The sequence below is a fragment of the Meriones unguiculatus genome, chromosome 1, assembly GCF_030254825.1.
Source record: "Meriones unguiculatus strain TT.TT164.6M chromosome 1, Bangor_MerUng_6.1, whole genome shotgun sequence".
Classification (NCBI taxonomy): Eukaryota; Metazoa; Chordata; class Mammalia; order Rodentia; family Muridae; genus Meriones; species Meriones unguiculatus.
This window is the reverse complement of record NC_083349.1, coordinates 1,287,537-1,305,005: the sequence shown is the minus strand read 5'-3', so window position 1 is coordinate 1,305,005 and position 17,469 is coordinate 1,287,537. Positions and strand designations below refer to the sequence as shown.

The 17,469-nt window shown below is 40.7% G+C and overlaps 1 protein-coding gene across 7 annotated transcripts in view; it reads right to left on the bottom strand.

Moving 5' to 3' along the window:
• Unc13b (unc-13 homolog B) overlaps nt 1-17,469 on the bottom strand; it is a 209,801-nt gene that overhangs the window by 160,734 nt on the left and 31,598 nt on the right. For all 7 annotated transcript variants that reach the window (XM_060378463.1, XM_060378471.1, XM_060378444.1 and 4 more), the window contains exons 2-5: nt 13,340-13,369; nt 9,275-9,374; nt 4,268-4,385; nt 2,916-3,039 (exon numbers count right to left, since the gene is read on the bottom strand). In XM_060378463.1, the coding sequence (XP_060234446.1) occupies nt 2,916-3,039; nt 4,268-4,385; nt 9,275-9,374; nt 13,340-13,369 (372 nt within the window). The remainder of the gene's footprint in view (nt 1-2,915; nt 3,040-4,267; nt 4,386-9,274; nt 9,375-13,339; nt 13,370-17,469) is intronic.

Below are 17,469 nucleotides of genomic sequence, written 5' to 3'. Positions count from 1 at the left end.
CAAGTAAGAGGTATTAATATGCTAATTATTAATATATTAATATATAGGTATATATGACATTATATGTAAGAGGTATGCTCTGTTTATTTATAAGTGTAATAGAGAGATCTTATTAAGCTCTTATTAAGATAAGGGCTCTTGAAGTAAGCTCTTACCAAGAAAAGAGCTTACTGTAAATATGCCATGCTACATCAGAAGAGGCGTCATGTATTTCATAGCACTTGCTCTCACTAGCTCTCCTCCCTTGTGCCTCTCTGTGCTTGTGTGTGCGTATGTGCGCGTGTGTGTGCATGCGTATGCGTGCACGTGCATGCGTGTGTGTGTGTGTGCATGAGTCTGCCTGTCTGTCTGCCTGACACTGGGAGTTGAACTCAAAACCTTGCATGAGCTAGGCAAAATATTCTACCCGTAAGCTATATCCTAAGCTTAATTTGATTGCACCAAGGAACCACATTAACCTATGCAACCTAAGTTAGTGTGAGTATACCCTATAGTGCTCACACAACAAAGATGACTTTCTTTAAATAATAAATGCCTATCATTAGTTCTCAGGATTCATGACTGCACACTATTACTGCCTAACTCCACAAAAGTAATCTGAAAGAGAAAAAAAAAAATACAGAACTACAAGTGTATTTTATGCAACACTATTTATAGTGGAACCAGCTCTGAACGATCCAAACAGGCAACAGGAAAAGTGGCTTACATGTATTATAGTTAAAATTAACACCCTCGGTTCATTTTTCCCTTTTCCTTTCCCTTTTCTTCCTTTTTCCCTTTCCTTTTTCTCACCAGGTCTCATTACATTGCCATACTAGTCTTGAACTCCTGAGCTCAAGTGATCCTCCCACCTTTGCCCCAAGTACTAGGGCTACGGGCATATGTCATCTTGCCAGGAAAGATCATGCAGCTAAATCCTATTTCACTTCATAGCTACGCAACCTTGTCCAAAAGACTAAATATTCTGAGCGTCAGTTTCCTTCATTCTGACATGTTAATAATAGCTAGGTTGACCTCAAGGGAGTATGAAGAAGGTCAAATGAGCTAACACATGTGTTGGGTGTGGCTCAGTGGTAGAGCTACACTTTGAGCCTCCATAAATGATTTTTATTGTAGTGTACATCCATAACATAAAGTCAAGTGCTGAAATTTCTCTAGCAAAATATTGTATACATTTATATTGTAACTACGCAATTAGTAGATGAAACAGTTAAGAAACAAAATAACTATATGTACATTTACATTTAAAACACTAACATGCAAAACTCAAATATCAGTTGATCAAATTATTAGAAACTTTCCTTTCCATACCTGTATTTCTTTGAGTCAATAAAAAGTGTTTCGACAATTGAAGTATTTTTAATTGTTTCTATATTATCCAAAGGAAAATTCTTTTTGTCTAAATATAAGAAACCTTTTCTGTTGTTCTGAAATAATAACATGAGTTTAGTTATTTTTGAGCTAATGAGGAAAATCATATAATTTTTGCTTAAATTACCATTATGATGAAAGACAAACTAAACCAGGTATGACAGTACATGCCTTTAATCCCAGAACTCAGGAGGCAGAGGAAGGTGGTTCTCTGTGAGATTTAGGCTAACCTGAACTACAAAGTGAGACCCTGTCTCATTGAAATGGACAAAACTGAAATGACACTAAGTAAAATGGTACAAGCCCATGATCCCAGCATTTGAGAATCTGATGCAAGATTGCAAACTTGGGCTATATGACAAGACCCTCTCTGGGATTAAAAAAAAAAAAAAAAAAAAAAGTTAAATAAATAAGTTAAAATTATGAAGAGCCAAAATAATAGTAAATGTAGGTACCATTAATGTAAATAATAAAAATGTAAAGAATACTAAAATAATTCAAGTAAAAAGAAGACAACATTTCTAGTCCTGTCCAAGCTGCAGCCCCTGTCCCTGAATAGCAGTGAATGCGGCCCAACCCATTTGTAGATGGCAATGCTAAGTCATCCCCATCTTAAACCAATTACAATGGTTAAGGGCTGGGAAGTACAAAATACTGGTAAAGACATGAAGAAGTAGGGCACTCTCGGGTAATGAAGTATAAACCACACAAACTTTCTGCTAAGTAACTGCAATATGTATGAAAAATAATAATGTACATACTCTTTGACTGAGCAATTCTACTTTAAGACATTTATCCTGGACTCATAAAGATCACAAATACACCTATGATCAATAACTACCACTGTTAGTTACAGTAATATGTGACATCAAAAAATGAAAAAATCCTACATGCCAATCAATAAACAATTACAGAATAAATTACACTGAAGGTGAATATTCCAATCATTTGTCATTACTCACTCATAATTTCAACTTATTGACATGATGGGAAGACAGATATTAAAATTCACCATACAGATACATACCATCGGAGGCTGAGGCAGGAGAATTGTTTTGAGTTCAAGGTTAGCCTGGAATTTGGAGTGGTTTCAAAAAAACGAAAACTGAAAAATTAAGTATATTCCGTTTTCAGTGCTCTTCAAATCAGAGTGTATATTCAAGATAGTAAGTGTTAAAGTATTTTAAAAGCATAAATCTAAAAGTAAGAAGTGTTGAGTGTTTCCTGCTGGCAGACTCTCAACTGTGTGGCCCTGTGCAGAGCTTGCCATGTGGGTTAGGCAGCCCTGTGTTTCGGCGTCTTCCTGCTTCAGCCTGGAGAGTACGGGACTGCAGGCACCAGCCACCAGGCCCAGGTACTGAGGACCAACGTGGACTTTCCTTCATCATGGACTAGCTGTCACAGGGCAGAGTGGGCGACCACAGATGCCTCTGACAGTACGCCTAAGAAGACAGACGGACGCTGGCAAAACAACAAGCACACAGTCTGAAACAGTGTCATAAAAAGGGTTAAATCACCCTTAAATATCATCAAAACAGACTCACCAAATGGCAACTCAAATCGTGTATCAAGCAAAATCTTATGAGGAGTTGGGTTTTTGGTTCCACAGATCTCATCATCTTTCATTAATGTCTCGGCCTCCAGTGTAGACCACTCCCCCGGCCCTTCCTAGGAAACAAAGGTCTAAGATTAAACTCTAAACTTTCTTGACTCCCTTTGTGGTTCAAGAGCCAGGTGTTCTCTTCTGAATTCCCTTCTTCAAGAGCATCCAGAGGACCACTCACATACCATGATAAGGAAAAATGAAAATAAAACAAACCCTCCCACCACTCACTCTGTGGCTGTACTCTCCCCTTTGTGAGAGAGGGTTTCCAGGGGCAACTTTCACTGTGTTCAGCTGTGCAGTTCTGGTGAGGATGACTTTCCAAAATACCAAACTTTAAAAGTAAGCATCCATATGGACCAATACTCATGATTCTTGGGGGGGGGGGGGGATTGTTGTTTGTTTGGTTTGGTTTTTTGATACAGGGTTTCTCTGTATAGCCTTTGGCTGTCCCTGAACTCACTCTGTAGACCAGGCTGGCCTTGAACTCATAAAGATCTGCCTGCCTCTGCCTCCCCAAGTTCTGGGATTACAGGCATGTGCCACCACACCTGGCTCCAATCTCATGATTCTTAGTGACTATTTCACTGGGTAAATAGAATTGAATAGAACTGCTATAAAAATGAGCTCTTCCCCTGCCTACAGGAGTAGAGACTTAGAACTCACGCAAATACAGACAATGAAGTCATGCCTTCAACTCCCCCACTTCCAAAGAAAGCTTGTAGTGCACAGTCAAGCTATACAGTGATAGAGTCAATTCTGTGTAAGTACAGAGCCAGTGGGGAAACAGTGATCTCTAAATGGAATCTGGGAAAGTGGACTAAGACTTCAACCTGAAAATGAGTAAAGACAATAGAAGTATGTACCACCAACCTGATAATTCCTTAAATTCCAAAAGTATTATACACAAAAGAAGTCTAAAACCAGTTGCCTGGGGAGTGGCTTAGAAAAATAGATCTGAAAATAGTATCCAGCCAGTTGGCTAAGGAAGTGTAATGGCATTCTTCCCAGGACAGCATTTAAATGAGAATGTGAGACCATGTACACATTACTCAGACAAGACTGTCTACCTGACAGGTTTAAGAGGTGCGTGGCCATCTCTAAGATCCGTCACAGGACATGGGAAGAACAGCTTAAAGACAGTCCTGGCTAGGTTAGAGATGAAGAGGGCACATGACCTCTAATTAGAAAAGGGACAGGCATGCATAGGCAAACATCCTCTAAGGAGGAGCTTAAGATGAGGGGAGGCAAAGGTCGCAACCACACCTCCAAACAGGCAACCCTCTAACTAACCTCATCCGACTGACGGATAGTCTTCAGTGCAATCCACACGGTCCCCACCATTGTGTCCCATATCAGTCCTTTGTTCCATACCTCCACACTTAGGCCAAGGTCCAGACGACTGATCTCACTAATGGAAAACAGAAAGTCCTTTGAAGAGAGCCAGATAACATGGAAAAAAAATACTATAATTGCCTCTTTTGCTAGCCTTGAACACTTTTCACTAGTACCTTATTTTAAGGAAAATAAACGTATCCCTGAAGGCTGAAAGTGCACTTTCAAATTCTCGGAACTTATACCAGGTATCCACGGAATAGTGTTTTTATAGCTGGACATGGTGGTATATGCCCATAATTCTAGAATTCAGGAGGCTGAGACCAGAGGACTACAAGTTGAAAGTGCTCATAGACTCAGGGAGAGAGAAAAAGAGAGGGAGGGACTGAAGAGGAAAATAAAGAGGAGGAGAGAGGAAAGGAGGAAATGAATTTGTTTTTATATTTTATTACTATTGTTTAAGACAGGGTTTCCAAAAATACATTTAACATATGAATCAAGGTAAGTTTGAAAGACCTGTTATACAACAGAGTGCTTATTGTTAACAAAAAGTTATTGTTAACTTGAAATTTTGTTGGGAGGTGGCAGGAAATAGAGCTCAGTAGTAGAGTACTTGCTTACCATGCACAAGGCCCTGGGTTCCCCAGTACTAAGTAAGGAACCTGCCTCTGCCAGGTTAAGTAAGGAAAACTTTTTAATAGAATAAATGTTGTGTTAAATGTGGTTAGCACCAAGGTTGAGGGGTGGGTCAGAAAGAAACTGCTGGAGGTGACGGACACATTTATTAGCTTGAACATGGTGATAGTAATCAAGTGTGTATGTATGTTCAATCTCCCCATGCTGTGTACATAATAGGTTTAGTTTTATATACTGATTATACCTCAGTAAAAGTGAAAAAGGAAAAAGGGAGAGAAAGTAGGGAGGAAGGTACTCAAGGAGAAAGAAAGAGAGGGACCTTTATCTGTCCTCTGCCATCTGGAGATACGATGGTCAGACCAATGCAGCATTACTAACATGAGGTCAAGTGATTCAGGCATTATTTTCAGGCCTACCTATATTTCTATCCCTGTGCAGCAACCTTAAATGTTTTATTGTTAATATTACCACTGTCCTAACTTAGCTCTATGGAATACAAACAGGGAACTTTTAAGTTTATAAACAGCATCCAGGGAGAAGAAAAGGGGTGGTGGGAACACGTAGATTTGAACGGAGGCTGGGACTACCATGTGTGAGACCCCAGGTTCAATCTCCAGCAGTGAAAAGGCATAAATAAACAGAGTGTGGGCTATCACAAGCACAACCACAACGTTAGGGTAAAACCAAAATGCATTGCATTAGTGTTAAAAACATTCTCGAGAAAGCTTTTGTTGAAAAACACGGTGATTTGGAGAGAAAGGCCAGGTAAAAAACAATTTAAGAAAAACAGGAAGACGCTATCCAGAAAAATATGAGCTACTACTTATCATAGGAAGTGCTAAGTGTGTGCCTTAGAGAAAGGTTGGCCTCTCTGTTGTCCTGTAAGATAAGTGCACTAGTCTCAGTGCACTAGTCTGGAGTGTGGACTTACAGCCACAGAAAACATGCCAACTACGCTGCAAGCAAACAAAGCAAAGAGACGGTATTCCTTTTCCAACTACAGTAGAGCACAGAGGATGCTGCTGAGCTCATTCACTTTTCAGTTAAAATTTTCCAAGCATTTATATATAATTGGTACCTTGGGGGAGACACTTAACATCAGGCTTAGGTCTTGTCTCCAGAAATCTTCCAAAGTATCTGGAAAAGTAACCAAAGCCACTAACCCACTCATTAACTTAGGATGCTCACAGTGGGGACACTGAGCTTTTTGTCATGTAGTTTTTGTTCAGCCTAGTGAACCAGACTTTGAAAGTACACCCAGCATCTGAAAATCTATGTAAAGTGTCTCTCATTTAAATCAAAAATGGAAAATTTTCTTGGGTATGCATACATATTAGTCCCAATGCAACTCCCAAATTGCATTTCAAGCTACCAGATAAAATAAAGAGCCCAAAGTCTGTTTCACATAACAAAGAAAGAAGAAAATCTGTTCTTCACAGATTTCTCTTCTCTGTGGATCCTCTCCTCTCATGTACAGATGCTTAGAACATACAACCAAGAAGTCATAACTCTATGCTTATCCTAGAACCCAGAGACAATTAACTCAATCAAGGCTACTCCAGAGGTCCTGAGTTCATTTCCCAGCAACTACATGGTGTCCCACAACCATCTGTAATGAGATCTGGCCCTCTCTTCTGGCCTGCAGGTATGTATTCAGAGAACTCATACACATAAAATAAATAAATCTTAAAAAAAAGTGAGCAATTTAGTGCTGCAAATGAGATACAGAAACATATATATACATATATATATACATATATATGTTTATATAACATGAGCCAGCCATAGTGAAGCATGCTCGTTAATTCTAGCACTTGGGCAACTGAGGCAGGATTCTTACAATTTAGAGACCATTCTCCTTGTATTAAGTTCCAGGTAACCATAGGCTACAATGTCTGAACACACACACACACACAGCAAATACGGGGTCTCATAAAGACTAGAGGTCATGCTCAGCAATGTAGTAAACTTGAGGCTAGCCTGGGCTATACCAGCCCTAGTTGCAAATGCACTCATACATACATACATACATACATATATACATACATACTGCAGTATAATAACATTTTGAGAAAAACCAAAATCTATACCAGTTAGAGCAACAAAGTACATTGAGGAGGAAGAGGCTTTTAAAAGAGAAAATAAAAAGGGAAGTCATATCAGTAATGGAGCTTCCAGTAACAAAAAAGACAGGAATAAGAGAAAAAAAGAAAACAACGAACAAAGCTTATGTATAAATGTGAAAAAAAAAGCCAGGTAGTGATGGTAGACACCTTTAATCCCAGCACTCGGGAGGCAGAACAGGTGGACTTCTGAGTTAAAGGCCAGCCTGGTCTACAGAGTGAATCCAGGACAGCCAGGGCTATAAAGATAAACCCTGTCTCAAAAAAAAACAAAATTCACACAGACAAAAATTCACACAAATCACAGCAAGGGTCAAAGAAACGCTCTGGTCAATTGGAAAATAAGCACACAAGAATACAGCTAGCTTTACTGAGGACAGACAGCAGAAGATGGGAGTTTTTTATACAGCAGGGAGTGTTCTAGTGGAGGAATTATTACAGGACAGTCAGGACTGACTGAGAGAATGGGAAGCCTGGACTGACACAGCACCTGTGGTACAGCTACTGTGGGAGGAGGCTTGTACACGCCATTAATAGTCGGCTGTGCACATTCCTTATGTGTAGAAGGGAACCGGTAACCTCATTCTTATCTCACTACCGCTCTCAGGGGGAACACATGAGGCTTAGAACGCTGCCAAGACAGAAGAATTATAAGGAGAGAATGTTCATCTTCTAGTCAGTGGTTCCCAGCCTTCCCCGTGCTGCCACCCTTTCACACCGTAAATTATTTCACTGCTACTTTATAACTATAATTTTGCTACTGTTATGAATTATAACGTAAACATCTGTGTTTTCCAATGGTCTTACACACCCTGTGAAAGGTGGTTTCGTGGCCCACATGTTAAGAACCGCAGTTCTAAAGGCACAGCTGCTTAGACCTCCAGTTACCACACTATGCAGTGGCTCATAACTGGATCTGAGGTCACAAAAACAGTAAGAGGTTTCCAAACACATGATGCTGGACACTAACTCAAAATCAGGTGCTTCCGGCAGTGCTGGCCTGTGCTGCAGCACGGATTTCCCTGCAGCTCCGTACGCACACACCACCGTACACCAAAGCCAGAGTGTGGCCGGAACATCTTGTCTAGATTGTACACATGTACAGGTTTTCCTATACATTGTAATGGGTTAGTCATGCCATCCTTCTCCATGGAAACAAGGAAGTTCTATCTTCGCACAGTATCATGCTCAGATGTTTTACTTTGAGGATCCCTGTGGCTTAAGAAGAGTTCCATTAAAAAGTAAGTAGGCACACCCAACTCGTTAGTATACAGCCTGCTTTCATCTACAAAGAATTGTGTGAGATTTTATTTTAGCTTAATTTCTAATTTTTTTTTCAGTGCTGAGAACTGAACGTAGGGTTTTACCACTAAGTTACATCCCTAGTCCAAGAGAAAACACTTTTGGTGGAGATGGGGTACTAGGGGCTGAAACCCAAGGCCTCCAGCATATTAAGCAAGTACCTTACCAACTGAGCTATATCCTAAGCCCTAAAAAGTTAAATGTATTCATTAATGTAAATGCTTGATTTATACAACTATTTTATATACCTATATACCCAAACTCAATCAAAAATTTTTCAGTGTACTGCTGGGCATAGTGGCTCACACAAGTAATCCCAGCACTCAGGGAGGTAGAAGCAGGTGGATCTCTGTGAGTTCAAGGCCAGCCTGGTCTACAGAGTGAGTCCAGGACAGCCAAGGCTACACAGGGAAACCCTGTCTCAAAAAAACATGACAAAACAAAATTTTTTTTTTTTCAGGGAAAATGGAATGGAAAAGGTTTGAGAAGCCGTGCTCTAAGGAAATTATTTAGGTACGCACACAGTCTGGAACGCACATAACCACATTTCCACAGAGTGTCTTTGAGGACCAAAGACAAAGTTACATTTGATATTATGCTAAGTATACTGTACTGCATCTGAATTCTGGTCTGGGAGGAAAATCTGAGAAGGTAGCACCTCTGCCTACTAAGTTACCACAGGGGTACTCACATCCCTCATTCATCTCCAAGAATAAATGACGAATCCATGAAAGGCGAAAACTGCAATGGACCTCACCACTACTACAAGCCTCCCTGCCTCCACCTACAGACTAAGACAATACATAGCGCTGTTGGCACATTAACACATCACTGGCCCACACAGACATCACCGACTTATTATGACTATAGGACGTGTAGACAAACACTTCGACAAAATGCTTACAACATGAAATCTTGTTCCCAGGAGGGCTGGTCACCACGGACTGCTACAGTTGTGCTCTTCACATTCTGGACTTTCAGGGTCACGTATGTGTTAAACTTATCTTTGAAAAATTGCAAAACAGAGATGTTAATAGTATTCAGGTTATTATCCAATTTCAAAAAGCCCTTAAAATTAAGTAATAACAAAGACTAGAGAGATAGCTCTACTCAAGAACAGTGGCTGCTCTTCAAAAGGGAGAGTTTCAGGAGCCCTGACACCCTCTTCTTGGTTCCACGGGCACCAGGCACACATGTGGTACACAGACACACAGAGAGGCAAAACACCCATATGTATAAAATGTCAAAAAGATAGATGGAATTAAGAAATATCAAATTAAAGTATTTAATGTGCAATTAAAACTGAAGCTACAGTCAGGCATGGTAATGCATACACCTTTAACCCAGCACTCAGGAGGCAGAGGCAGGTGGATCTCTGTGAGTTTGAGGCCAGCCTGGTCCACAGAGTGAGTCTAGAACATCCAGGGCTACACAGAGAAACCCTGTGTCAAAAATTAAATAAATAAATAAGGCTATGGGCTGGAGAGATGGCTCAGCAGTTAAGAGCACTGGCTTCTCTTCCAGAAGTCCCATGTTCAACTCCCAGCACCCACATGGTAGCTCACACCTGTTTGTAAATCCTGTTCCGGGGAAATCCAACACCCTCACACATGCAAAACACCAATGTACATAAAATAAAAATAAATTAATTATTAAAAAACTGTACCTAATGTACAATCAAGGCATTACAGAATTGCAAAAAGTGATAAAACTATACCTTAATTTCAAGTACATAACCTACTTCAAATTTTAAGACACATATTTGGGAGAGAAAGATCTGGTGATGAATATCCATAATCCCAGGACCACTTAGGAGGCAGAGGTAAATCGGGAGTTTAAGGCCACCCTCAGCTACACAGCAAGTTCAAGGCCAGCCTTGAACTCTTGATTCTTTCTCTCTCTCAAAAAAAAAAAAAAAAAAATATATATATATATAAAATAAAATACAGATAGAGGTAACAGCTGCAGAGCCCCCTTGATAAGGGACATAAATCGAAGGGGAAATTGTCATAAAAAAATGAATTTCAAGCTTGATCTACAGTTTACATGAAAAGAAACATTATCATAAAGTTGAAAAAAATTCTCTAAAAAGATAAACTGAGCAGAAAACAAAGGGAGTAACCTGAAACTCAAACTCTGCAAGTGTTCTGAATCGACTGTGCAGTCCAGGCTGTCTCAAAATTCACTCTGCTGACTTTGAATGCAAGATTCTCCTGCCTCAGCCTACTCAGTAGTAGGATTACAAGTGTGGACAACCGTATGTGGCCTGAGGTTTACTTTTTGTATTATGAAAATCATTTCATAAAAGCAAAAATATAAGCTATCATGTTAACTCACCAAATTGCCAAATACTGCTTCAAACAACGGCCCAGTGTTAGACAGTGTGAGAAAATGAGTGCTGCCACACAGCCCATCAGAAGATACACTGTCCAGGTGCATCTTTAGCCAGGTGAGGGGCGAGATTTCAGGCCAGCCTAGGCGACAAAGCAAAGCTATCCCCAAAGCAGAAACAAAAAGAACTGGGGACATGGCTCAGTGGGTAAGATGCTTATTGCAGCAGCATGAGGACCTGAGTTCATATCCCTAGCACCCTCATGAAAGGAGCAGAAGGTTAACATGTCTAGAACCCAGCTCTAGACGGTCTCACACATCCTGAACCACATCTTGTTTCACAGATCTTAAACTGGGGAAAGGGCTAGGCGGCAGAGCATCTTCCTCCTATGTGCAGTCTCAGATTCAATTCTCAGTACTAGAAAACAAAACTCAAATCTTTTTCCAGGCTTGGTGGTACACACTTGTAATCCTAGCACTTGGAAACTAGAAACAGGAAGACCCTAGGGGCTTGCTGACTATCTAATGCAGACAACTCGGAAGGTCCAGGTTCACTGAGACAGCCAGTCTGAAAAAACTGAAGCCGAAAGCAATTGAGAAAGAGATCCAAGATCACATCTGGCCTCCATGCACACATGTGTACAAACATGCACAGTTTCACACACATGCACATACATGGATGCTACAAATAATCTTTTTTTTTTTTCTTTTAGAAACAGAGTCTTTCTCTGTAGTCCTGGCTGTCTTGGAACTGGATGTGCAAACCATGCTGACCTTAAACTCAGATTCTCACGCCTCTACCTCCAAGTGGTGGAATTAAAGATATATACCACCACACCTGGCTAATTTTTTTTAAATTCACATAGTTTTTCATCTCAGTATAATCTAGCCACATGGCGGCTCATGTTTGTAATCGCAGCACTCGGAGGCCAAGGCAGGATTACTGAAAAATAAAATCTATCCTAGGCCACATAGCAACTTTCAGGTCAGCTTCCACTACAAAGTGACACCCTGTTTAAAGGGGTATTAGTAAAGTACTTGCCTTGGATATATAAGGCCCAGGTTTGACTTCTTAGCACCACATACCTAGAATAATCCCAGCACTATGGAGAAGACAAGGTGTTCCGAAGTTCAAAGTCATCCTTAGTCATATAGCTACTTCAAGGCTACCCTGGGCTATGTGAGACCCATCTCAAAAGATTTTTTTAATTAAAAATAAATTTAAAGGCCAGCAAGATGACTTAGTAGGCAAGAGTGCCTGCCACCAAGACTGGCAACCTCAATCCTAAATTTGATTCCTAGAAGCCATATGGGCAAAGATCAGAACTGGCTGCCAAAAGTGCTCTACACACATACTATGGCATGAGCATGCCATCGGCACATACACATAGAAAATAAATAGAATGTAATGGTGTAGTAAAGGTGTGCTTAGCACAAACAAAATCCAGAAAACCAACTGCTAACACCAAAGCATCCTTTAAACCTCTTCAAACTAAGAGCCATTTCCAGCAACACCAAATACTTCAAAAATACATAACTGTGACACAGTAATTGTATTTTTAAACTCTAGCATATAGATACATTTAAAAAATTGGACAATCATAAATACATAACAAAATTCATTATTTATAATAGCAAGACACCCAAAGTAACATATTTATCCATATTGACCTTGGATATAACAAAATCTACACAGTACCTTTACAATAATATCTGATATACACAAATATAAAAGGATTTGTATGATGTATTACTGAGGCAATTAAGCACGTTGGACACAGATGTGTGTGTCTTCCATTATGGCTACAAGCATGGAAAAAATCTGGAAAGGTATACAAAAACTTCTAAATAATTACTTTAGAGAAGTATAATTGGGTTGGCAAGAGAGAAAGGATAAACTTTTGTAGATAAATATAAATAAAAATGCAGGTAAACAGAGTAAAATGTTCTACAGCAATGGAGTAATAATTTCATGAATTAACTTATTGAATTAAAGCAATTACTGTAAGTAGTAAACTAAATGAAATCATTGATTTTTTTTTTTTTTATGAGCTTGGGTCTCTGTATGTAGCTGAGGCTGATCTGGACAAGCAATCCTCCTGCACCAGCCTCCCAAGCACTAGGATTATAGAAATGTATACCCATGTCCATTTTATAATTAATGATTCTGTTTTAAGGTTGTTTTTGAAGGGCCAGTGAGATGGCTCAGCAGGCAGAGGTACCTAACACAACCTGAATTCATTCTCTGAAAATCACAAGGTAGAAATGTAGAGAATGGAATCTCCCAAGTTGAATCTCCTTAGGTCATCAGACTTGAATAGCAAATGCTTTTTCTTTGAGCAATCCTGTGCCCCCCCCCCCGCTTTAAGATTGCTCTAAGGGAGATAGAGAGATGGTTCAGTGCTTAAATGCACTTGCTATCTTTGCAAAGGGCTACGGTTCAGATCCTAGCACCCACATGGGCAGTTTACAGCCACCTCTAACTCCAGTCAGGGGAAATGACACCCACTTCTGGCCTCTTTATAGTGCTGCACACGCAGACCTTCACACTCACACAAAATAAAATATTTTTAAGACTGCTTTAAAGCACAGCAAACATGAAAGATGAAAGGTAACAGTAAGAGAGGGCCAGACTTACCTGGTGAACCCTGGAATTTGGCTCTTTTTACTGCAAGAAAACAAAAGAGGTAAGGTTAGGAAGTTAAGCCTGATTATTAGGAAAAGAAGCTGAACATTTGGTCAAAGACCCACTCAAAGGTATTCAACCCAATCTCGTACCAATGAAAACCATCTCCGTTCCTGCCTCCTGACGAGGAGGTAGAGGAAACCAAATGGCAGGCCATCAGTTTTGTGTTAGACATCTTTCTAAAGTTTAAATTATAAATGTTTCCTTATTTAAAGTCAATCATCAGGCTGGAAGTAAGCACCCACCCTACAAGTATGTTAACCAAACAAAAAAATAAGGAATTTTTTAAATGGAAAATCCTCCACTTCATTATTGCTAATGTACTGCTGGAAAAATATAGATGACAGCTTTCAAAGCAAAAGTGGGAAGTGACTTCTGAGAACAAGCAGCTATCAAGAGGGGCTCCTGTCCATAACCACACGGAACTGCTTCTCAAGAATGAGAACTGATAGACTAAGATCAGAAAGGAGAGGAGAACCTCCCCTATCAGTGGACTTGGGGAGGGGCATGCATGCAGAAAGGGGAGGGAGGGTGGGATCGGGAGGGGAGGAAGGAGGAGCTTATGGGGGGATGCAGAATGAATAAAGTGTAATTAATAAAAAATTTTTAAAAAGTTAAAAAAAAAAGAATAGGCAGGGAGCTGCACAAGAAAGAACTTTACAACACAAGTGTACATGCAGCTCCTGGGAAGCCAAGGACTACACCTGCTAGAGCCAGCCTGCTGGCTCAAGTCCTAGCACTTGGAAGTCTGAGGCAGAACTGCTACAAGTTCAAGGCCAGCCCGGGCTACAGAGGGAGAAAGCAGCAAAGTCAGAGCATGGAGACTGTGGATAAACACCATGGTGGGGAGGGAGGGCAGTAGCACAATGCCTGGAAAGTGTACACGAGGGCTTGCCCGCCTCTCTCTGTGCTCCCTGTTACAACGAAGGCTTCCCATCGCTGACACCCGCCCTGCTTAGAGCTTCCAAGAGGCCAGTCACTTAGTGCTTTTCACAAGGCCATCTCCATTTCTGTCATCACTTATTACTACCAAAGTCTATTCCTTTTTATTGATCCAAAGTATGTCTTCTGTAGTCTCATATAAATTCAGACCCTCTTCCCAAGTATTCTTTTTCATAAACACAGAGAACATGGAGCAGGTCATGTGGAGCATGCCTTTAATCCAGCACTTAAGAGACTACAGGTGAGTTTAAAGCCAACTTGGGTATGAGTTCATACTACATACTGAAACCCTGTCTTTAAAATTAAGAGAGAAAAAGAGAGAGAATACCCTTCACCTGGGCATAGTAGTGTTTGTATGCAATTCTAGCACTGAAAAAGCAGAAGCAAGAAGAACATGAGTTCAAAGTTAATCTCAGCTACATGAGACTCTCCCATAAACCCAAACAGGACCATGAGACAGCTAAGTTCAAAGTTAATCTCAGCTACATGAGACTCTCCCATAAACCCAAACAGGACCATGAGACAGCTAAGTGAAAAAAGGTGCTTGTTTCAGTATCTGCCCACTTCAGCTTGATTCCCAGGACCCAGATGGTAAAAAGAGAAAACCAACTCCCAGAAGTTGTCCCCTAATATCCACATGCACACACACACCCATGAGCATACACACCAAATACATAAAAATGTAATTTTTAAAATGTTTAACAAAAGCCAGGTGGTGGTGGCACACACCTTTAATCCCAATGCTCAGGAGTCAGAGGTAGGTGGATCTCTAAATTCAAGGCCAGCCTGGACTACAAAGTGAGTTCCAGGACAGCCAGGGGTACATAGACAAACCCTGTCTGAAAAAAACAACAACAAAAAAAAGGTGTTTGATAAAATTAAATTATTTTAATGATCATTACACCATCAATACCTATAAAAATTAAACAAAATAAGCATAAATGAAAAATAAGCAACAAATTTTTTTTAGTTAGTTAAAAAAATTTTTAAATTAGCTGGTTGGAATAGTCAATGCCTATAATCACATTGATTGGTAGGCAGAGACAGGAGGATCTATGTAAGTTGAAGGCCAGCCTGAATTACGTCATGACTTCTAAATATTAGGTCAGCCAGAACTTCATAATAAGATCCTGTCTGAAAAATGGGGCTAAAGAGATGGCTCATCAGATGAAAGCACTTGCTACTATTGCAAAGGACCTGGATTCAGTTTCCAGCACCCATCTTCAGTGGCTCACAACCATCTATAGCTCTGTTCCAGGAGATCTCACATCCTTTTCTGGCCTCCCTGGGTATAAGGGACACAGGGGGCACCACATACATGTAAGCCAAACACTCATGCACACAAAATTTAAAAATAAAAGACTCTTTCTCAAAAAAAGGGGGGGGGGGAGGAATTAAAATAGCATTAGATGGAATAGAAATGATCTTACTATAATTAATAAATAAGTATGGTAGATTAATCACTGTGTCTAAAAACCCATCCTGAAAACGACTAATGTCCTAGCTTTTAAGGCAGGAAATAGAGAAAAGATGAGGTCAGAAGAAGGGAGAAATGGACCAACAGTGTGCGCAACGTAGCCCTGGCACTTGGGAGGCTAAGAGAGGAGGCCCACAAGAGGCTAAGAGAGGAGGCCCACAAGAGGCTAAGAGAGGAGGCCCACAAGATCACACCCTAAGTTATACAAGACCTTGTCTTACGGAAAAAAAAAATTGCTGGGCACAGTTGTGCATACCTTTAGCCCCAGCACTGGAGAGGCAAGCAGATCTCCTGAGTTCTCTGTCAGCCACAGCTCCACAGAGACCATGCCCACTCAAATATAAGGTTATCACAGTTTTAGTTTTGTGGGATTTTTTTTAAGACAGTCTTATTATGTAGCCGTGGCTGTCCTGGAACTCTGTAGGCTAGACTGGCCTTAAACTCACACAGATCCACCTGCCTCTGCCTCCCAGGTGCTGGTAGTAAAGGCGTGCACCATTACACCCAGCTCAGTTTTAGTTCAGTCCTCACATTAGATATGGATGAGATAGCACATTCTTTAATGCCAGCATTTGGGAGATTAGCGAGTTGGGGGCAGTAAGAGCAAGAGTTCAAAGGCAGTCTTAAATTAAGTAGTGAGTTTTAGGCCAGCCTATACTATAAAACCCTGTCTCAAAAAAGCAAAATCCTTATGCTATTCATGTCTAAAAATAGGTCCATATTACTTTCAACATGATATTTTTGTTATTGTCTTGGAGTATTTTGGTTTTGTTTGCCTGTTTTGTTTTGTTTTCTTGGTGGGGGGCACTGTTAAGATAGATCTGTAGCCCTGGCTGCCTGGAAACTCTAGAAGAATTTTAATCCAGCGTGGCTACTCTGGCAAGGGATCACATCCAAAGATCTAGGTCCGTGTGAGCCCGCTGGAATACAGACACACCCTTAGTACACACCTTTAATCCCAAACAATGAGGTCTAATTGAGAGGCAGACAACATGGTGAATCAGAGAAAGATTTGACAGAATGAGTCAGAGATAGGATACGTCAGATATGAGTCAGAGATTTCTCACAGGGGCAGACAGGAAAGAGAAGGTGCTTAAGAGCAGTGCAGGGGGAGAGCAAGAGAGCTCTAAGCGACAGCACAGTAGAGTTCGGAAGTAGGTACAATTCAGGGCAGTGTGGCTGAGCTCCTGCAGCTCAGAGGCAGTTTTCCCAAGCAATTCAGTGAGAAGTGGAGAGAAGCCAGTTTGAAGTCAGCTTAGAGAGGGATTTTGAGACAGAGCGGCTGAGTTGAATAGGCCAGCCAGAGTTCAGAAAGAACTAGAAAAGCAGTAAACATTCCAAATCTATGTTAGCAGAGAGAGGCTGGAGGCATGAAGATTAGGTTGTACGGAGGCTAGAAACTTCCTGGTCCAGGCCTAGGGATAGTTAGAACTGTTCTGGGCTTAGCCCAAGCCATGTATTAGTAAAGCTTGGATATGGTTCTCATCTCATTGCATCATCTAAGGAAATAAAAACAACATTTATAGAATTTACTATGTAGACCAGGCTGGCTTGGAACTCACAGAGATCTGGCTGCCTCTGCCTCCCAAATGCTGAAAGGTGTGCACCACCAACATTTCGTTTTTTAGAGACAGGGCTTCTCAGTCCTTGGCTGTCCTGGACT